The following is a 22,872-nucleotide window of genomic DNA, read 5'->3' as shown; positions in this document are numbered from 1 at the left end:
TGGTAGTCAGGTGGTCGTTCTAGACTGGTGGATGAGCTGTGTATAACCTGTGTTTGAGATGTTTGTGTTTTCTACCAGCTGATGTGCATATCTGACATGGTCACAATGCTTACAGAAGCATTTAATAACTCTTTCATTCTCTGTAATAACTACTGCTAGACTGTGTTCAGTCTCTAACCTCACACCACCACCACCCTTTGACCTTTACAGGAAGTGATGATGAGTACAGCGACGACGACGACATGAGCTGGAAGGTTCGCCGTGCGGCCGCCAAGTGTCTGGACGCCGTGGTCAGCACACGCCACGAGATGCTGCCAGAGTTCTACCGGACCGTGTCGCCCGCGCTCATCGCCCGCTTCAAGGCACACACACACACACACACACACACACACACTACCCCCGTGTTCCTCTAGGTCTACATCTTCCAGGGAGTTTTACCTAGCCGTTGGGCATCTGTTTTGTGTTTTTGTTTGCTCTCTGAGTCTAGGCTGGGTTACTAAAAAGTAAAAGCACTTTAATATCAACAGTTGTCACAAAAGGGCTTTATCAATACATTTGATTGACTGATGTATTGGCTGATGTATTGATTGCTGGATTGTAGGAGCGGGAGGAGAACGTGAAGGCTGACGTGTTCCATGCCTACCTGTCGCTGCTGAAACAGACACGTCCTGCTCAGAGCTGGCTGTGTGACCCAGATGCCATGGAACAGGGAGAGACTCCACTCACCATGCTGCAGAACCAGGTAAAACACACAGAGGGAGAGGCACTGCCCAGACCTTAACTTCTACAAGACAATGGTGGGGGATGTTCTTTTAGCCAAGGATCCTAAATCTGTGCCGTGTGATATTTCAGAATACACAATTTCAGTCTAGTTTGGCACGTTCCCTGCTAGCCTGGTCTTAAAAGTACTACCTGGTTACCTGTATTAACTTCTATGGGCTAGGTGGGACGTTAGCGTCCCACTCTATTCAACAGCCAGTGTAATCACGTGGCGTGAGATACAAATACCTCAAAAATGCAATAATTTAAATATTTCAAACATATGACTATTTTACACCATTTGAAAGATAAGACTCTCGTTAATCTAACCACATTGTCCGATTTCAAAAAAGCTTTACAGCGAAAGCAAAACATTAGATTATGTTAGGAGAGTACATAGCCACAAATAATCACAGCCATTTTTCAAACTAGCATATATGTCACAAAAACCAAAAACACAGCTAAATGCAGCACTAACCTTTGATCTTCATCAGATGACACTCCTAGGACATTATGTTATACAATACATGCATGTTTTGTTCAATCAAGTTCATATTTATATCAAAAAACTGCTTTTTACATTAGCATGTGATGTTCAGAACTAGCATTCCCACCCAAAACTTCCAGTGAATTTACTAAATTACTCATGATAAACGTTGACAAAATACATTAAGAATTATAGATACAGAACTCATTTATGCAACCACTATGTCAGATTTTAAAATAGCTTTTCGGCGAAAGCACATTTTGCAATATTCTGAGTACATAGCTCAGCCATCACGGCTAGCTAATTTGACACGCGCCAAGTTCGAGGCAACCTAAACTCAGAATTACTATTAGAAAAATTGGATTACCTTTGCTGTTCTTCGTCAGAATGCACTCCCAGGACTGCTACTTCCACAACAAATGTTGTTTTTGTTCCAAATAATCCATAGTTATGTGCAAATACCCCCGTTTTGTTCGTGCGTTCAGGTCACTATCCAAAGGGTAACGTGCGAGTGCATTTCGAGACCAAAAATTTCAAAATGTTTCATTACCGTACTTAGAAGCATGTCAAACGCTGTTTAAAATCAATTTTTATGGTATTTTTCTCGTAAAATAGCGATAATATTCCAACCGGACAATACTGTATTCATTCAAAGAGGAAAATAAAAAATGGCGAGATCTCGTGAACGCGCATTTCCATTCCCTTTGTCCTCAGGCAGACCACTGACAAACTGAGTTACTATACTTTGCCCAGAGATAGGAGATGCCCCAATCCGCTTTCTGGCGGCTTTAGAGAGCCAATGGAAGCCTTAGAAAGTGCAACACAACCCCATGGATACTGTAGTTTCGATAGACAAGCAAAAGGACAACTACAAAATCGCAGACAGGCCACTTCTTACTTGGAATTGTCTCAGGTTTTTGCCTGCCATATGGGTTCTGTTATACTCACAGACACCATTCAAACAGTTTTAGAAACTTTAGTGTTTTCTATCCAAATCTACTAATAATATGCATATTCTCGTTTCTGGGCAAGAGTAGTAACCAGTTTAAATCGGGTACGTTTTTTATCCAGCCATGAAAATACTGCCCCCTAGCCCAGACAGGTTAATGCATCACACCAATGTAATACTCCTATGTTAATACACACACACACACAGAGGGTAGAGAGAGTTGTATGTCTATTTCTCCTTCCTAGTGGTAGTTCTAGTATGTATTAGTCAGTAGTATGTCTGATATTTCTCCTAGTGGTAGTTGTAGTATGTATTAGTCAGTAGTATGTCTGATATTTCTCCTAGTGGTAGTTGTAGTATGTATTAGTCAGTAGTATGTCTGATATTTTTCCTAGTGGTAGTTCTAGTATGTATTAGTCAGTAGTATGTCTGATATTTCTCCTAGTGGTAGTTGTAGTCTGTATTAGTCAGTAGTATGTCTGATATTTCTCCTAGTGGTAGTTGTAGTATGTATTAGTCAGTAGTATGTCTGATATTTCTCCTAGTGGTAGTATGTATTAGTCAGTAGTATGTCTGATATTTCTCCTAGTTGTAGTATGTATTAGTCAGTAGTATGTCTGATATTTCTCCTAGTGGTAGGTAGTCTGTATTAGTCAGTAGTATGTCTGATATTTCTCCTAGTGGTAGGTAGTATGTATTAGTCAGTAGTATGTCTGATATTTCTCCTAGTGGTAGTATGTATTAGTCAGTAGTATGTCTGATATTTCTCCTAGTTGTAGTATGTATTAGTCAGTAGTATGTCTGATATTTCTCCTAGTGGTAGTTCTAGTATGTATTAGTCAGTAGTATGTCTGATATTTCTCCTAGTGGTAGTTCTAGTATGTATTAGTCAGTAGTATGTCTGATATTTCTCCTAGTGGTAGTTCTAGTATGTATTAGTCAGTAGTATGTCTGATATTTCTCCTAGTGGTAGTTGTAGTATGTATTAGTCAGTAGTATGTCTGATATTTCTCCCTCCCGCCGGGTGCTGCTGCAGGTGCCAATGATCGTTAAGGCCCTGCATAAGCAGATGAAGGAGAAAAGTGTCAAGACACGGCAGTGCTGCTTCAACATGCTGACGGAGCTGGTCAACGTGCTGCCTGGGGCCCTCACACTACATATCCCTGTCCTCGTACCAGGTAGGTTACTACCCTACCCTCACACTACATATCCCTGTCCTCGTACCAGGTAGGTTACTACCCTACCCTCACACTACATATCCCTGTCCTCGTACCAGGTAGGTTACTACACTACATATCCCTGTCCTCGTACCAGGTAGGTTACTACCCTACCCCTCACACTACATATCCCTGTCCTCGTACCAGGTAGGTTACTACCCTACCCTCACACTACATATCCCCTGTCCTCGTACCAGGTAGGTTACTACCCTACCCTCACACTACATATCCCTGTCCTCGTACCAGGTAGGTTACTACCCTACCCTCACACTACATATCCCCTGTCCTCGTACCAGGTAGGTTTACTACCCTACCCTCACACTACATATCCTGTCCTCGTACCAGGTAGGTTACATACCCTCACTCACCATATCCCTTTCGTACTAGCTACACACACCTCGTACCAGGTAGGTTACACTACCTCTACCTCACACTACATATCTCTGTCCTCGGCCTGTTTAATATCCCTGTCCTCACCGGTGCAAACCCAATCCCTGTCCTCGACCAGGTAGGTTTACTACCTACCCTCACACTACATATCCCCTGTCCTCGTACCAGGTAGGTTACTACCCTACCCTCACACTACATATCCCTGTCCTCGTACCAGGTAGGTTACTACCCTACCCTCACACTACATATCCCTGTCCTCGTACCAGGTAGGTTACTACCCTACCCTCACACTACATATCCCTGTCCTCGTACCAGGTAGGTTACTACACTACATATCCCTGTCCTCGTACCAGGTAGGTTACTACCCTACCCTCACACTACATATCCCTGTCCTCGTACCAGGTAGGTTACTACCCTACCCTCACACTACATATCCCTGTCCTCGTACCAGGTAGGTTACTACCCTACCCTCACACTACATATCCCTGTCCTCGTACCAGGTAGGTTACTACACTACATATCCCTGTCCTCGTACCAGGTAGGTTACTACCCTACCCTCACACTACATATCCCTGTCCTCGTACCAGGTAGGTTACTACCCTACCCTCACACTACATATCCCTGTCCTCGTACCAGGTAGGTTACTACCCTACCCTCACACTACATATACCTGTCCTCGTACCAGGTAGGTTACTACCCTACCCTCACACTACATATCCCTGTCCTCGTACCAAGTAGGTTACTACCCTACCCTCACACTACATATCACTGTCCTCGTACCAGGTAGGTTACTACCCTACCCTCACACTACATATCCCTGTCCTCGTACCAGTTATGTACAATATAACTTGCACTCAGTGGGCAGTTTATTAGCTACACTACCCCGTTCAGAAAACATGTTTTGCTTCTACAGACAGTGAGTCGTGTGGCTGTGGCTTGCTATATAAAGCAGGCAGACAGGCATCAAGGCATTCAGTTACTGTTCCATTAGAATGGGTAACCTAAGGTGTGACGGTTCCACTATCTCAGAAATGGTCTCCTGGAATTTTGACGCACGACAGTGTCTAGGGTTTACAGAGAATGGTGTGACAAACAAAACACGTCCAGTCAGCGGTAGTCCTGTGGGTGAAAACAGCTCGTTGATGAGAGAGGTTGAAGGAGAATGGAAAGAATGGTGCAAGCTAACAGGTGGAACACAAACAGGCAAATAACGGCTCAGCACAGCGTCTCGGAACTCACAACTCGTGGGTCCTTGTCACGGATTGGCTATTGCAGCAGACGACCACCCTGGGTTCCTATCAGCTAAAAACAAGAAGAAGAGGCTCCAGTGGGCAGGCCATCACCAACACTGGGTTCCTATCAGCTAAAAACAAGAAGAAGATGCTCCAGTGGGCAGGCCATCACCAACACTGGGTTCCTATCAGCTAAAAACAAGGAGAAGTGGCTCCAGTGGGCAGGCCATCACCAACACTGGGTTCCTACCAGCTAAAAACAAGAAGAAGATGCTCCAGTGGGCAGGCCATCACCAACACTGGGTTCCTATCAGCTAAAAACAAGAAGAAGATGCTCCAGTGGGCAGGCCATCACCAACACTGGGTTCCTATCAGCTAAAAACAAGAAGAAGTGGCTCCAGTGGGCAGGCCATCACCAACACTGGGTTCCTACCAGCTAAAAACAAGAAGAAGATGCTCCAGTGGGCAGGCCATCACCAACACTGGGTTCCTATCAGCTAAAAACAAGAAGAAGATGCTCCAGTGGGCAGGCCATCACCAACACTGGGTTCCTATCAGCTAAAAACAAGAAGAAGATGCTCCAGTGGGCAGGCCATCACCAACACTGGGTTCCTATCAGCTAAAAACAAGAAGAAGAGGCTCCAGTGGGCAGGCCATCACCAACACTGGGTTCCTATCAGCTAAAAACAAGAAGAAGATGCTCCAGTGGGCAGGCCATCACCAACACTGGGTTCCTATCAGCTAAAAACAAGAAGAAGATGCTCCAGTGGGCAGGCCATCACCAACACTGGGTTCCTATCAGCTAAAAACAAGAAGAAGATGCTCCAGTGGGCAGGCCATCACCAACACTGGGTTCCTATCTGCTAAAAACAAGAAGAAGATGCTCCAGTGGGCAGGCCATCACCAACACTGGGTTCCTATCAGCTAAAAACAAGAAGAAGTGGCTCCAGTGGGCAGGCCATGACCAACACTGGGTTCCTACCAGCTAAAAACAAGAAGTGGCTCCAGTGGGCAGGCCATCACCAACACTGGGTTCCTACCAGCTAAAAACAAGAAGTGGCTCCAGTGGGCAGGCCATCACCAACACTGGGTTCCTATCAGCTAAAAACAAGAAGAAGTGGCTCCAGTGGGCAGGCCATCACCAACACTGGACAACTGAGGAGTAGGAAAACATTGCCTTGTCCGACAAATCTCCTGGTCCGACAAATCCTTACATAAGTCAGGATTTGGCATAAGCAGCAAGAGTCCATGGTCCCATCCTGCCTGGTGTGAACGGTACAGGCTGGTGACGGTGGTATAATGGTGTGGGGAATGTTTTCCCGTCACACGTTCAGTCACTTGATACCAATTTCAGCAATGTTTCAGTGCCCTGAAGAATTCAGGCTGTTCTGGAGGCAATGGGGGGGGGTCTGACCCGGTACTACATGGGTGTACCGAATGTGAATCTGAAATTTGTCCCCCAGACACACACACACACACACACACACACACACACACACACACACACACACACGAGAGGCTGGAAGCAGCGTTGGATCAGCTACAGAGCTACATTTCCCCTGGAGCATCCCTTGCTCAAGGGCACAATGGCAGTAGTTGGCACCCCGAGATTCTGATCTCACTCCTGCCAGACTTTTACCCCGGGCTAGCCTGGGCTCTCACCCAACATCTCTGTGCCGGTCCCAGGAACAAGGCTCCCGCCCTGGGCACGTTCTTCAGCCTCATCCATCTGGTCTGGAGGTCACTCTCTCTGACGGAGGCTGACTGACTTATGAAACTATGACATTAAATGCCTTTCACGTTTTAGTGGAATGAGAGTTATTGAGTTGACAGGAAAGATGCTGAAGTAGAAAATGAATTATTTGACCTAGTCAACGTGTTACCCTAGAGGAATGGATGGATTGGTACTTTTGCATGTTGTTATTGCAGGTTGCAGCCATAGTGTCTCCTTTCCCTTTAGGCAAATACAAGTGATTTTATTAGGGCTTGTTCAGAGTTAAATGCCATACCTCGAAAGGCAACAGAGAAGGTTTAATATCTTGTTCTGTCCTTTCTAAATGACTTTGGGGTGAAACCAGTTTTTCTAGTTTCCCCAATATGCTCCTCCAAACTCCATTCTACAGTACCACTGCACTGCTTCAGTACCCCACCGCTGATACAATGGGATTATTTAGGATACATTACAATGAGAAGCTATCTGGTTATTTTGTGTTTTCCACCAGGGGAGTGGAGGATCTGAAAGAAGGCTGATCATCAGCCTTGTTGTATTGACTCTTACTGTAAACCTTCCTGTGGTCGTATTGACTCGTACTGTAAACCTTCCTGTGGTCGCATTGACTCGTACTGTAAACCTTCCTGTGGTCGTATTGACTCGTACTGGAAACCTTCCTGTGGTCGCATTGACTCGTACTGGAAACCTTCCTGTGGTCGCATTGACTCGTACTGGAAACCTTCCTGTGGTCGCATTGACTCGTACTGTAAACCTTCCTGTGGTCGCATTGACTCGTACTGGAAACCTTCCTGTGGTCGTATTGACTCGTACTGGAAACCTTCCTGTGGTCGCATTGACTCGTACTGTAAACCTTCCTGTGGTCGTATTGACTCGTACTGGAAACCTTCCTGTGGTCGCATTGACTCGTACTGTAAACCTTCCTGTGGTCGCATTGACTCGTACTGTAAACCTTCCTGTGGTCGTATTGACTCGTACTGTAAACCTTCCTGTGGTCGTATTGACTCGTACTGTAAACCTTCCTGTGGTCGCATTGACTCGTACTGGAAACCTTCCTGTGGTCGCATTGACTCGTACTGGAAACCTTCCTGTGGTCGCATTGACTCGTACTGGAAACCTTCCTGTGGTCGCATTGACTCGAAACCTTCTGTCGTGGAAACCTTCCTGTGGTCGCATTGACTCGTACTGGAAACCTTCCTGTGGTCGCATTGACTCGTACTGGAAACCTTCCTGTGGTCGCATTGACTCGTACTGGAAACCTTCCTGTGGTCGCATTGACTCGTACTGGAAACCTTCCTGTGGTCGCATTGACTCGTACTGGAAACCTTCCTGTGGTCGCATTGACTCGTACTGGAAACCTTCCTGTGGTCGCATTGACTCGTACTGGAAACCTTCCTGTGGTCGTATTGACTCGTACTGGAAACCTTCCTGTGGTCGTATTGACTCGTACTGGAAACCTTCCTGTGGTCGCATTGACTCGTACTGGAAACCTTCCTGTGGTCGCATTGACTCGTACTGGAAACCTTCCTGTGGTCGCATTGACTCGTACTGGAAACCTTCCTGTGGTCGCATTGACTCGTACTGGAAACCTTCCTGTGGTCGCATTGACTCGTACTGGAAACCTTCCTGTGGTCGCATTGACTCGTACTGGAAACCTTCCTGTGGTCGCATTGACTCGTACTGGAAACCTTCCTGTGGTCGCATTGACTCGTACTGGAAACCTTCCTGTGGTCGCATTGACTCGTACTGGAAACCTTCCTGTGGTCGTATTGACTCGTACTGGAAACCTTCCTGTGGTCGTATTGACTCGTACTGGAAACCTTCCTGTGGTCGCATTGACTCGTACTGGAAACCTTCCTGTGGTCGTATTGACTCGTACTGGAAACCTTATATTTTTAGTAATTAAGCTCTCTGTTTCCCTCATTTTTATTTTCTGTTCCCTGAAACACGTGTCAGGTTTCTGACCTCACCAGCACCGCTTCTCTCAGCTGTTTCTCTTCTTTCCTTTTAATATTCTAATTCATTGGGCCGGTTTCCCAGACACACATTCCACCCAGTCCTGGACTGAAAAGCACTTTCAATGGAGGAACTATTCTAGGAATAGACTTAATCTGTGTCCGGGAAACCCTCCCTAAATGTTCATATTGACTAAACTAACCTAATCTCCTCTCTCCCAACAGGAATCATCTTCTCTCTCAACGACAAGTCCAGCTCGTCCAACCTGAAGATCGATGCCCTGTCCTGTCTGTATGTGGTCCTATGTAACCACCAGCCTCAAGTCTTCCACCCCCATGTCCAGGTTGGATAATAGGACTGATGTTGATGATATCATGGATTATCAGTGCTTTTAAAATAGTCTCAGAAATCTCACTGACTGGTCCATTCACCATTTTTTTAAATGTATCTGTAAAATGTCTTGTCAATTGTGAAGTGACACTTGAATGAACTTGTCTAACCTTTGACCTCCACAGGCCCTGGTGCCGCCCGTGGTGGCGTGTGTAGGAGACCCCTTCTATAAAATCACCTCTGAGGCCCTGCTGGTCAGCCAACAGCTGGTCAAGGTCATCAGGTAAGGTTATCTGGTCTATTCTAATACACCTGTATTGATGTGTTCTCTTGTTTAGTAGAATAACTACCTGGTTTACCAGAGGTAACTTCAGGTGAGTGTTGCTGTTCTTTTCATTCCGTCTGTACGTTTTTTGTTTTAATCTGCTGCAACCTCGTGACACGGTTTGGGAAAATGAAGCTTTTGTCAATGTGAAACCTCTCAGACCTCTGGACCAGCCGGAGAGAGACACCTTCGATGCTTCTCCCTACATCACGGACCTCTTCACCTGCACCATCAAACGCCTCAAGGCTGCCGACATCGACCAGGAAGTGAAAGAGAGGGCCATTTCCTGTATGGGTCAGATCATCTGTAACCTAGGAGACAGCCTGGGGGACGACCTCCCTGGGACGCTGCACATCTTCCTGGAGCGCCTGAAGAATGAGATTACCAGACTGACGACGGTCAAGGCCCTCACGCTCATCGCAGGTTGGGAGGGGATGATGTTGGAGTCCATACGGCCAATTTTCAGAATCTGTTGATGAGGGCAGATTTTTTTAAATGGCTTAACAAGTTGTTACTAATAAATCAGTTTCCCTGCTAGATAAGAGAGAGTGTGTGTGTGTGTGTGTGTATATTATTTTCATACTTGCTATCATCCCTAATCACAGGCTCCACGCTGAAGATCGACCTTCGACCTATCCTTGACGAGGCAGTGCCCATCCTGGCGTCGTTTCTGCGTAAGAACCAGCGGGCGCTGAAACTGAGCACCCTGGCAGCGCTGGACATCCTGGTGAAGAACTACAGCGACAGCGTGACTCCGGCCATGATCGACGCGGTGCTGGCCGAACTGCCTCCGCTGATCAGCGAGAGCGACATGCATGTGTCTCAGATGGTCATCAGCTTCCTGACCACCCTGGCCCGGGTCCACCCTCTCTCCCTGGCTAAGATCGGGGGGTCATCCATCCTCTCAGAGCTCATCTCTCTGGTCAGGTCTCCTCTGCTGCAGGGAGGGGCCCTCAGTGCCATGCTAGAGTTCTTCCAGGTACGCATGGTTACCAGTTCCAGTTTCAACAGATAAGGGAATGCTATCTAAATGTCTAGGACAGCGGGTGGGTGAGTTCAATTGAGGTACTGTGTTGTAAAATAGTTTGTGAACCGCTTGTAAAATCCGCTAATAGATGATCAGGTGTTTCGGGCCTACTTTGTCCCTAATAGATGATCAGGTGTTTCGGGCCTACTTTGTCCCTAATAGATGATCAGGTGTTTCAGTCCTACTTTGTCCCTAATAGATGATCAGGTGTTTCAGTCCTACTTTGTCCCTAATAGATGATCAGGTAGTTAGGGCCTACTTTGTCCCTAATAGATGATCAGGTAGTTAGGGCCTACTTTGTCCCTAATAGATGATCAGGGAGTTAGGGCCTACTTTGTCCCTAATAGATGATCAGGGAGTTAGGGCCTACTTTGTCCCTAATAGATGATCAGGTAGTTAGGGCCTACTTTGTCCCTAATAGATGATCAGGGAGTTAGGGCCTACTTTGTCCCTAATAGATGATCAGGGAGTTAGGGCCTACTTTGTCCCTAATAGATGATCAGGTAGTTAGGGCCTACTTTGTCCCTAATAGATGATCAGGTAGTTAGGGCCTACTTTGTCCCTAATAGAAGATGTTCTATAGATGTTCAACTTCATATCTAGAAGTGTCACTGCTCAATGTTAATTTATTAAACACCCCTCTCTGACCCAGCAGTATTGTAGCACTCAGTAAATTGTATTCTGTTCTTCTATATTCAGGCTCTGGTGGGTACAGGGACATCCTCTCTGGGTTAGGGTTGTATTAAAAGCTGTATTATTGTGTCCTCTCCCAGGCTCTGGTGGGTACAGGGACATCCTCTCTGGGTTACATGGACCTGCTCCGTATGCTGACCGGTCCAGTCTACGCCCAGAGTGCTGCTCTGACACACAAACAGTCCTACTACTCTATCGCTAAATGTGTGGCCGCCCTGACCCGCGCCTGTCCTGATGTGGGTTCACTGTTCTACTGACCTTTAGACATACTTCCTGTGTTATGTTTGTATTCATGTTCTCCTGGAGGACTTTAAGATCTCCTTCCTGTGTTCTGTTATCCTGGAGGACTTTTATTGGCTATTTTGTTTTGGTGTTTTTTTTCAATCTCAGATTTTTGGTTTGATTATTTCCTCTTGTTTGTTCATTATCTTAACAGAATGTTTTATAATGTGATCACTAGGGGTGGGGTGCCCTAAAGGCTTTTTCCATATTTAATGCATTTGAAATAAAGTTTGGTTTGTATTTGTAGGAGGGTCCTGCCGTGGTCGGCCAGTTCATCCAGGATGTGAAGAACTCTCGGTCGACAGACTCCATCAGGCTGCTGGCCCTGCTGTCACTGGGAGAGGTGGGTCACCCTTTGAAATACAACTATTCAAATAAACAGAAGGTGTGTGTGCATGTCCAAGTCATTTTATAGTTGTGGGCCTCCCGAGTGGCGCAGTGGTCTAATGCACTGCATCGCAGTGCTAGCTGTGTCACTAGAGATTCTGGGTTCGAGTCCAGGCTCTGTCGCAGCCGGCCGAGACCGGGAGACCCATGGGGCGGAGCACAATTGGCCCAGCGTTGTCTGGGTTAGGGGAGGGTTTGGCTGGCAGGGATGTCCTTGTCCCATCGCGCACTAGCGACTCCTGTGGCGGGCCGGGCGCAGTGCACGCTGACACGGTGGCCAGGTGTACGGTGTTTCCTCCAACACATTGGTACAGCTGGCTTCCGGGTTAAGTGGGCATTGTGTCAAGAAGCAGTGCGGCTTGGTTGGGTTGTGTTTCAGAGGACGCACGGCTCTCGACCTTCACCTCTCCTGAGTCCGTACGGGAGTTGCAGCGAAGAGACAAGACTGTAACTACCAATTGGATACCATGAAATTGGGGAGAAAAAGGGGTACAAAAATTTTAGTTTTATTGCTGCTGGTAGTGGTTTTACTGGTAGTGGGACTAATAGGGGTTTTACTGGTAGTGGGACTAATAGGGGTTTTGCTGGTAGTGGGACTAATAGGGGTTTTACTGGTAGTGGGACTAATAGGGGTTTTGCTGGTAGTGGGACTAACAGGGGTTTTGCTGGTAGTGGGACTAACAGGGGTTTTGCTGGTAGTGGGACTAATAGGGGTTTTGCTGGTAGTGGGACTAACAGGGGTTTTGCTGGTAGTGGGACTAACAGGGGTTTTGCTGGTAGTGGGACTAACAGGGGTTTTGCTGGTAGTGGGACTAACAGGGGTTTTGCTGGTAGTGGGACTAACAGGGGTTTTGCTGGTAGTGGGACTAATAGGGGTTTTGCTGGTAGTTGGACTAATAGGGGTTTTGCTGGTAGTGGGACTAACAGTGGTTTTGCTGGTAGTGGGACTAACAGTGGTTTTGCTGGTAGTGGGACTAACAGTGGTTTTGCTGGTAGTGGGACTAATAGGGGTTTTGCTGGTAGTGGGACTAATAGGGGTTTTGCTGGTAGTGGGACTAATAGGGGTTTTGCTGGTAGTGGGACTAATAGGGGTTTTGCTGGTAGTGGGACTAACAGGGGTTTTGCTGGTAGTGGGACTAATAGGGGTTTTGCTGGTAGTGGGACTAATAGGGATTTTGCTGGTAGTGGGCTAGTATCTGATGTCGTGGGCTAGTATCTGATGTCGTGGGCTAGTATCTGATGTCGTGGGCTAGTATCTGATGTCGTGGGCTAGTATCTGATGTCGTGGGCTAGTATCTGATGTCGTGGGCTAGTATCTGATGTCGTGGGCTAGTATCTGATGTCGTGGGCTAGTATCTGATGTCGTGGGCTAGTGTCTGATGTCGTGGGCTAGTGTCTGATGTCGTGGGCTAGTGTCTGATGTCGTGGGCTAGTGTCTGATGTCGTGGGCTAGTGATGTCGTGGGCTAGTGTCTGATGTCGTGGGCTAGTGTCTGATGTCGTGGGCTAGTATCAGATGTCGTGGGCTAGTATCTGATGTATCAGATGTCGTGGGCTAGTATCAGATGTCGTGGGCTAGTATCTGATGTATCAGATGTCGTGGGCTAGTATCTGATGTCGTGGGCTAGTATCTGATGTCGTGGGCTAGTATCTGATGTCGTGGGCTAGTATCTGATGTCGTGGGCTAGTATCTCGATGTCGTGGGCTAGTATCTGATGTCGTGGGCTAGTATCTGATGTCGTGGGCTAGTATCTGATGTCGTGGGCTAGTATCTGATGTCGTGGGCTAGTATCTGATGTCGTGGGCTAGTATCTGATGTCGTGGGCTAGTATCTGATGTCGTGGGCTAGTATCTGATGTCGTGGGCTAGTATCAGTAGTGAGGGAATCATTAATATCTGTCTCTGTGGTAGGTGGGACACCACGTAGACCTGAGCGGCCAACCAGAGCTCAAGACGGTCATCCTGGACGCCTTCTCTTCCTCCTCTGAAGAGGTCAAGTCTGCCGCATCGTACGCCCTAGGATCCATCGCCGTGGGCAACCTGCCGGAATACCTGCCCTTCGTTCTGGGGGAGATCTCAGGACAGCCCAAGAGGCAGTATCTGCTGCTACACTCGCTCAAAGAGATCATCAGGTAGGATAGTCCAGCGGTTAGAGAGGTGGAACCCGAAAGGTTGCTGGTTCAAGTCCCGGGTCGGGTGACTGAACTGGCTAATTGCGGGTTGCTGTTTTCACCTTGTAACCAAATAGTATCTGTTCTGTTCTCTCCAGCTCGGCGTCTGTGACGGGTCTGAAACCTTACGTAGAGGGCGTATGGACCCTGCTGTTGAAGCACTGTGAGTGTGCAGAGGAGGGCACCAGGAACGTGGTAGCAGAATGTCTGGGGGAAACTCACCCTCATAGACCCAGAAACCCTGCTGCCCAGGCTTAAAGGATACTTGCTCTCAGGTGGGGAACAGGAACACCCTGCAGGTTTTGATTGGCAAGACTTGATTTAAATAAAATAAATACAGTTGGTTCATTGTGCATGATATGAATCATTCATGTAAAGAAATATGACCTGGGTATTAATTTACTCTGCTATTGCAGGAATGTGATGTGAAATATGACCTGGGTATTAATTTACTCTGCTATTGCAGGTATGTGATGTGAAATATGAATGTTTTCTGTCTCCAGGATCATCTTACGCCAGAAGCTCAGTGGTGACAGCAGTGAAGTTCACCATCTCAGACCACCCACAGACAATAGACCCTCTCCTGAAAAACTGCATAGGTGTTTTATCTATACTATTTCATCTATCCATAGCTATCTACTGCTAACCTATCCTCTTTGTGACTAATGCTATGGTATCTATCGGTATTTAGATCAGGCAGACTGGTATGGTTTCTAATGACAAACTGACCCTTGCCCCCAGCACAGACTATTACAGCATAAATACAGCGCATTCAGAAAGTTTTCAGACCCCTTGACTTTTTCCACATTTTGTTACGTTACAGACTTATTCTAAAATTGATTAAATTGTAGTTTTTCCCCCCTCATCAATCTACACACAATACCCCATAATGACAAAGCAAAAACAGGTTTTTAGGCATTTTTACAAATGTATACAAAATAAAAACCGGCAATATTACATTTACATAAGTATTCAGACCCTTCACTCAGTACTTTGTTGAAGCACCTTTGGCAGCAATTATAGCCTCGAGTCTTCTTGGGTATGACGCTACAAGCTTGGCACACCTGTATTTGGGGAGTTTCTCCCATTCTTCTCTGCAGATCCTCTCAAGCTCTGTCAGGTTGGATGGGGAGCGTCGCTGCACAGCTATTTTCAGGTCTCCAGAGATGTTTCGATCGGGTTCAAGTCCGGGCTCTGGCTGGGCCAATCAAGGACATTCAGACACTTGTCCCGAAGCCACTCCTGCGTTGTCTTGGCTGTGTGGTTAGGGTCATTGTCCTGTTGGAAGGTGAACCTTCGCCCCAGTCTGAGGTCCTAAGTACTCTGAAGCAGGTTTTCATCAAGGATCTCTTTACTTTGCTCCGCTCATCTTTGCCTCGATCCTGACTAGTCTCCCAGGCCCTGCTGCTGAAAACCATCCCCACAGCATGATGCTGCCAACACCATGCTTCACCCTAGGGATAGTGCCAGGTTTCCTCCAGATGTGACGCTTGACATTCAGGCCATAGAGTTCAATCTTGGTTTAATCAGACCAGAGAATCTTGTTTCTCATGGTCTGAGAGACCTTTAGGGGCCTTTTGGCAAACTCCAACCACCCTGTCATGTGCCTTTTTACTAAGGAGTGGTTTCCATCTGGCCACTCTACCATAAAGGCCTGATTGGTGGAGCGCTGCAGAGATTGTTGTCCTTCTGGAAGGCTCTCCCATCTCCACAGAGGAACTCTGGAGTTCTGTCAGAGTGACCATCGGGTTCTTGATCACCTCCCTGACCAGGGCCCTTCTCCCCCTGATTGTTCAGTTTGTCCGGGCGGCCAGCTCTAGGAAGAGTCTTGGTGGTTCCAAACTTCTTCCATTTAAGAATGATGGAGAATGCTGCAGAAATCGTACCCTTTCCCAGATCTGTGCCTCGACACTCCTGTCTCAGAGCTCTACGGACAATTCCATCGACCTCATTGCTTGGTTTTTGCTCTATCAAATGTTGGACCTTATAAAGACAGGCGTGTGCCTGTCCAATCAATTGAATTGACCACAGGTGAACTCCAATCAAGTTGTAGAAACATCTCAAGGATGATCAATGGAAACAGGATGCACCTGAGCGCAATTTTGAGTCTTATAGTAAAGGGTCTCAATACTTATGTAAATAAGGTATTTCTGTTTTTTATTTGTAATAAATTAGCTAAAATTTGTAAACCTGTTTTCGCTTTGTCATTATGGGTATTGTGTATAGATTGATAAGAGAAAACATTTATTTAATCCATTTTAGAATAACGCTGTAACGTAACAAAATGTGGAAAAGGGGAAGGGGTCTGAATACTTTCATTATTCACTGTACTGGAGACTGAGACTGTTTTTACTGAGACAGACTGAGGAAATATAGACTAGAGATGTGTATATGTCTATTGACTAGAGGAGCTTTTCATTTGACTTGTCATATATTGATGTTAATTGTATATGTGAAAGGTTCATGATGACTGACTGTTGTTCTGTATTCCAGGTGACTTCTTGAAGACGTTGGAGGACCCGGACCTGAACGTGCGGCGGGTTGCCCTGGTAACCTTCAACTCAGCAGCCCATAATAAGCCCTCTCTCATCAGAGACTTACTGGATACGGTCCTGCCACACCTCTACAACGAGACCAAAGTCCGCAAGGAACTCATCAGAGAGGTACAGGATAAACCAAGCTGATTTCCCTCTCCTTTTCTGCTTGTGTTCACACGTTCTGTCATTCTTCATCTACTCTTCCCTTGTTTTCTGTTATCCCTAGTTTGACATGTCATTCATTGGTGCTTCACCTCCTTTTTCCTTCCTTCCTTCCTTCCTTCCTTCCTTCCTTCCTTCCTTCCTTCCTTCCTTCCTTCCTTCCTTCCTTCCTTCCTTCCTTCCTTCCTACCTTCCTACCTTTGTCTGTTATCCTCCTTTCATTCACTCACATCTTCCTTTCTTGTTTTTTTTAAGGTTTTAAGTTTTATTGACAAAGGATTTACTTGCAATTGTTGTCCTCTGTAGTCGTTCTACCTCCATTTTTAGTTGAGTTACTTTAGATAAGAGGGTCGTCTAAATGACGTCAGGGTTTTTGTCTTCTCCCCCCAGGTTGAGATGGGTCCCTTTAAACACACAGTGGATGATGGTCTGGACATCAGGAAGGCAGCGTTTGAGTGCATGTACACACTCCTGGACAGCTGTCTAGACAGACTAGACATCTTTGAGTTCCTCAACCACGTAGAAGACGGACTCAAGGATCATTATGACATCAAGGTATTCTGAACAACTTCCTGACAGGACTCCGTTACAGGACCATTGTTGACCTACTCATGAATATGAACAATAGCCTGCCTGGAGAGAGAGAAAGGTAGTCTGTATGAAGATCAGACAACAGGAGAGAGAGAGAGGTAGTCTGTATGAAGATCAGAGAGGGAGAGAGAGAGAGAGGTAGTCTGTATGAAGATCAGACAACAGGAGAGAGAGAGAGGTAGTCTGTATGAAGATCAGACAACAGGAGAGAGAGAGAGAGAGAGGTAGTCTGTATGAAGATCAGACAACAGGAGAGAGAGAGAGAGGTAGTCTGTATGAAGATCAGACAACAGGAGAGAGAGAGAGAGGTAGTCTGTATGAAGATCAGACAACAGGAGAGAGAGAGAGGGAGGTAGTCTGTATGAAGATCAGACAACAGGAGAGAGAGAGAGGTAGTCTGTATGAAGATCAGACAACAGGAGAGAGAGAGGTAGTCTGTATGAAGATCAGACAACAGGAGAGAGAGAGAGAGAGAGAGGTAGTCTGTATGAAGATCAGACAACAGGGAGAGAGAGAGAGAGGTAGTCTGTATGAAGATCAGACAACAGGAGAGAGAGAGAGGTAGTCTGTATGAAGATCAGACAACGAGGAGAGAGAGAGAGAGGTAGTCTGTATGAAGATCAGACAACAGGAGAGAGAGAGAGAGAGAGGTAGTCTGTATGAAGATCAGACAACAGGAGAGAGAGAGAGAGGTAGTCTGTATGAAGATCAGACAACAGGAGAGAGAGAGAGGTAGTCTGTATGAAGATCAGACAACAGGAGAGAGAGAGAGGTAGTCTGTATGAAGATCAGACAACAGGAGAGAGAGAGAGAGGTAGTCTGTATGAAGATCAGACAACAGGAGAGAGAGAGAGACAAGGTAGTCTGTATGAAGATCAGACAACAGGAGAGAGAGAGAGAGGTAGTCTGTATGAAGATCAGACAACAGGAGAGAGAGAGAGAGAGGTAGTCTGTATGAAGATCAGACAACAGGGAGAGAGAGAGAGGTAGTCTGTATGAAGATCAGACAACAGGAGAGAGAGAGAGAGAGGTAGTCTGTATGAAGATCAGACAACAGGAGAGAGAGAGAGGTAGTCTGTATGAAGATCAGACAACAGGAGAGAGAGAGAGGTAGTCTGTATGAAGATCAGACAACAGGAGAGAGAGAGAGAGGTAGTCTGTATGAAGATCAGACAACAGGAGAGAGAGAGAGGTAGTCTGTATGAAGATCAGACAACAGGAGAGAGAGAGAGGTAGTCTGTATGAAGATCAGACAACAGGAGAGAGAGAGAGGTAGTCTGTATGAAGATCAGACAACAGGAGAGAGAGAGAGGTAGTCTGTATGAAGATCAGACAACAGGAGAGAGAGAGAGAGGTAGTCTGTATGAAGATCAGACAACAGGAGAGAGAGAGAGGTAGTCTGTATGAAGATCAGACAACAGGAGAGAGAGAGAGAGGTAGTCTGTATGAAGGTCAGACAACAGGAGAGAGAGAGAGGTAGTCTGTATGAAGATCAGACAACAGAGAGAGAGAGAGAGGTAGTCTGTATGAAGATCAGACAACAGGAGAGAGAGAGAGAGAGGTAGTCTGTATGAAGATCAGACAACAGGAGAGAGAGAGAGGTAGTCTGTATGAAGATCAGACAACAGGAGAGAGAGAGAGAGGTAGTCTGTATGAAGATCAGACAACAGGAGAGAGAGAGAGAGAGAGGTAGTCTGTATGAAGATCAGACAACAGAGAGAGAGAGAGAGGTAGTCTGTATGAAGATCAGACAACAGGAGAGAGAGAGAGGTAGTCTGTATGAAGATCAGACAACAGGAGAAAGAGAGAGGTAGTCTGTATGAAGATCAGACAACAGGAGAGAGAGAGAGGTAGTCTGTAATGAAGATCAGACAACAGGAGAGAGAGAGAGAGACAGGTAGTCTGTATGAAGATCAGACAACAGGAGAGAGAGAGAGGTAGTCTGTATGAAGATCAGACAACAGGAGAGAGAGAGGTAGTCTGTATGAAGATCAGACAACAGGAGAGAGAGAGAGAGAGGTAGTCTGTATGAAGATCAGACAACAGGAGAGAGAGAGAGGTAGTCTGTATGAAGATCAGACAACAGGAGAGAGAGAGAGGTAGTCTGTATGAAGATCAGACAACAGAGGAGAGAGAGAGGTAGTCTGTATGAAGATCAGACAACAGGAGAGAGAGACAGGTAGTCTGTATGAAGATCAGACAACAGGAGAGAGAGAGAGAGGTAGTCTGTATGAAGATCAGACAACAGGAGAGAGAGAGAGAGGTAGTCTGTATGAAGATCAGACAACAGGAGAGAGAGAGGTAGTCTGTATGAAGATCAGACAACAGGAGAGAGAGAGAGAGAGGTAGTCTGTATGAAGATCAGACAACAGGAGAGAGAGAGAGGTAGTCTGTATGAAGATCAGACAACAGGAGAGAGAGAGAGAGAGAGGTAGTCTGTATGAAGATCAGACAACAGGAGAGAGAGAGAGGTAGTCTGTATGAAGATCAGACAACAGGAGAGAGAGAGAGGTAGTCTGTATGAAGATCAGACAACAGGAGAGAGAGAGAGGTAGTCTGTATGAAGATCAGACAACAGGAGAGATAGAGAGAGAGGTAGTCTGTATGAAGATCAGACAACAGGAGAGAGAGAGAGGTAGTCTGTATGAAGATCAGACAACAGGAGAGAGAGAGAGGTAGTCTGTATGAAGATCAGAGAGGGAGAGAGAGAGAGAGGTAGTCTGTATGAAGATCAGACAACAGGAGAGAGAGAGAGGTAGTCTGTATGAAGATCAGACAACAGGAAGAGAGAGAGAGAGAGAGAGAGGTAGTCTGTATGAAGATCAGACAACAGGAGAGAGAGAGAGGTAGTCTGTATGAAGATCAGACAACAGGAGAGAGAGAGAGAGGTAGTCTGTATGAATATCAGACAACAGAGAGAGAGAGAGAGAGAGAGGTAGTCTGTATGAAGATCAGACAACAGGGAAAGAGAGAGGTAGTCTGTATGAAGATCAGACAACAGGAGAGAGAGAGAGGTAGTCTGTATGAAGATCAGACAACAGGAGAAAGAGACAGGTAGTCTGTATGAAGATCAGACAACAGGAGAGAGAGAGAGGTAGTCTGTATGAAGATCAGACAACAGGAGAGAGAGAGAGAGACAGGTAGTCTGTATGAAGATCAGACAACAGGAGAGAGAGAGAGGTAGTCTGTATGAAGATCAGACAACAGGAGAGAGAGAGGTAGTCTGTATGAAGATCAGACAACAGGAGAGAGAGAGAGAGAGAGAGGTAGTCTGTATGAAGATCAGACAACAGGAGAGAGAGAGAGAGAGGTAGTCTGTATGAAGATCAGACAACAGGAGAGAGAGAGAGGTAGTCTGTATGAAGATCAGACAACAGGAGAGAGAGAGAGGTAGTCTGTATGAAGATCAGACAACAGGAGAGAGAGAGGTAGTCTGTATGAAGATCAGACAACAGGAGAAAGAGAGAGGTAGTCTGTATGAAGATCAGACAACAGGAGAGAGAGAGAGGTAGTCTGTATGAAGATCAGACAACAGGAGAGAGAGACAGGTAGTCTGTATGAAGATCAGACAACAGGAGAGAGAGAGAGAGGTAGTCTGTATGAAGATCAGACAACAGGAGAGAGAGAGAGGTAGTCTGTATGAAGATCAGACAACAGGAGAGAGAGAGAGGTAGTCTGTATGAAGATCAGACAACAGGAGAGAGAGAGGTAGTCTGTATGAAGATCAGACAACAGGAGAGAGAGAGAGGTAGTCTGTATGAAGATCAGACAACAGGAGAGAGAGAGAGGTAGTCTGTATGAAGATCAGACAACAGGAGAGAGAGAGAGAGGTAGTCTGTATGAAGATCAGACAACAGGAGAGAGAGAGACAGGTAGTCTGTATGAAGATCAGACAACAGGAGAGAGAGAGACAGGTAGTCTGTATGAAGATCAGACAACAGGAGAGAGAGAGAGACAGGTAGTCTGTATGAAGATCAGACAACAGGAGAGAGAGACAGGTAGTCTGTATGAAGATCAGACAACAGGAGAGAGAGAGAGGTAGTCTGTATGAAGATCAGACAACAGGAGAGAGAGAGAGGTAGTCTGTATGAAGATCAGACAACAGGAGAGAGAGAGAGGTAGTCTGTATGAAGATCAGACAACAGGAGAGAGAGAGAGAGGTAGTCTGTATGAAGATCAGACAACAGGAGAGAGAGAGAGACAGGTAGTCTGTATGAAGATCAGACAACAGGAGAGAGAGAGACAGGTAGTCTGTATGAAGATCAGACAACAGGAGAGAGAGAGACAGGTAGTCTGTATGAAGATCAGACAACAGGAGAGAGAGAGACAGGTAGTCTGTATGAAGATCAGACAACAGGAGAGAGAGAGGTAGTCTGTATGAAGATCAGACAACAGGAGAGAGAGAGAGAGAGGTAGTCTGTATGAAGATCAGACAACAGGAAGAGAGAGAGAGAGGTAGTCTGTATGAAGATCAGACAACAGGAGAGAGAGAGGTAGTCTGTATGAAAATCAGACAACAGGAGAGAGAGAGGTAGTCTGTATGAAGATCAGACAACAGGAGAGAGAGAGACAGGTAGTCTGTATGAAGATCAGACAACAGGGAGAGAGAGAGACAGGTAGTCTGTATGAAGATCAGACAACAGGAGAGAGAGAGACAGGTAGTCTGTATGAAGATCAGACAACAGGAGAGAGAGAGACAGGTAGTCTGTATGAAGATCAGACAACAGGAGAGAGAGAGACAGGTAGTCTGTATGAAGATCAGACAACAGGGAGAGAGAGAGAGAGGTAGTCTGTATGAAGATCAGACAACAGGAGAGAGAGAGAGAGGTAGTCTGTATGAAGATCAGACAACAGAGAGAGAGAGAGAGAGGTAGTCTGTATGAAGATCAGACAACAGGAGAGAGAGAGAGAGGTAGTCTGTATGAAGATCAGACAACAGGAGAGAGAGAGAGAGGTAGTCTGTATGAAGATCAGACAACAGGAGAGAGAGAGAGAGGTAGTCTGTATGAAGATCAGACAACAGAGAGAGAGAGAGAGGTAGTCTGTATGAAGATCAGACAACAGGAGAGAGAGAGCAGGTAGTCTGTAATGAAGATCAGACAACAGGAGAGAGAGAGAGGTAGTCTGTATGAAGATCAGACAACAGGAGAGAGAGAGAGGTAGTCTGTATGAAGATCAGACAACAGGAGAGAGAGAGAGGTAGTCTGTATGAAGATCAGACAACAGGAGAGAGAGAGAGAGAGAGGTAGTCTGTATGAAGATCAGACAACAGGAGAGAGAGAGAGAGAGAGAGGTAGTCTGTATGAAGATCAGACAACAGGAAAGAGAGAGAGAGAGAGGTAGTCTGTATGAAGATCAGACAACAGGAGAGAGAGAGAGAGAGGTAGTCTGTATGAAGATCAGACAACAGGAGAGAGAGAGAGAGGTAGTCTGTATGAAGATCAGACAACAGGAGAGAGAGAGAGGTAGTCTGTATGAAGATCAGACAACAGGAGAGAGAGAGAAGAGGTAGTCTGTATGAAGATCAGACAACAGGAGAGAGAGAGAGAGGTAGTCTGTATGAAGATCAGACAACAGGAGAGAGAGAGAGAGAGAGGTAGTCTGTATGAAGATCAGACAACAGAGAGAGAGAGAGAGGTAGTCTGTATG

The 22,872-nt window shown here is 46.1% G+C and overlaps 1 protein-coding gene across 1 annotated transcript in view; it reads left to right on the top strand.

Moving 5' to 3' along the window:
- LOC106591200 (cullin-associated NEDD8-dissociated protein 1) overlaps window positions 1–22,872 on the top strand; it is a 75,306-nt gene that overhangs the window by 40,142 nt on the left and 12,292 nt on the right. The window contains 15 exon segments of the mRNA XM_045722403.1: window positions 211–362; window positions 602–742; window positions 3,232–3,373; window positions 8,944–9,062; window positions 9,235–9,332; window positions 9,535–9,797; window positions 9,980–10,353; window positions 11,175–11,330; window positions 11,624–11,719; window positions 13,674–13,894; window positions 14,032–14,143; window positions 14,145–14,208; window positions 14,437–14,532; window positions 16,427–16,596; window positions 17,023–17,187. Coding sequence (XP_045578359.1) covers window positions 211–362; window positions 602–742; window positions 3,232–3,373; window positions 8,944–9,062; window positions 9,235–9,332; window positions 9,535–9,797; window positions 9,980–10,353; window positions 11,175–11,330; window positions 11,624–11,719; window positions 13,674–13,894; window positions 14,032–14,143; window positions 14,145–14,208; window positions 14,437–14,532; window positions 16,427–16,596; window positions 17,023–17,187 — 2,369 coding nt within the window.

This window comes from Salmo salar, chromosome ssa07 (genome assembly GCF_905237065.1).
Source record: "Salmo salar chromosome ssa07, Ssal_v3.1, whole genome shotgun sequence".
Lineage (NCBI taxonomy): Eukaryota > Metazoa > Chordata > Actinopteri > Salmoniformes > Salmonidae > Salmo > Salmo salar.
The sequence above is the reverse complement of the archived record's forward strand: the minus strand, read 5'-3'. Positions and strand labels throughout refer to the sequence as shown.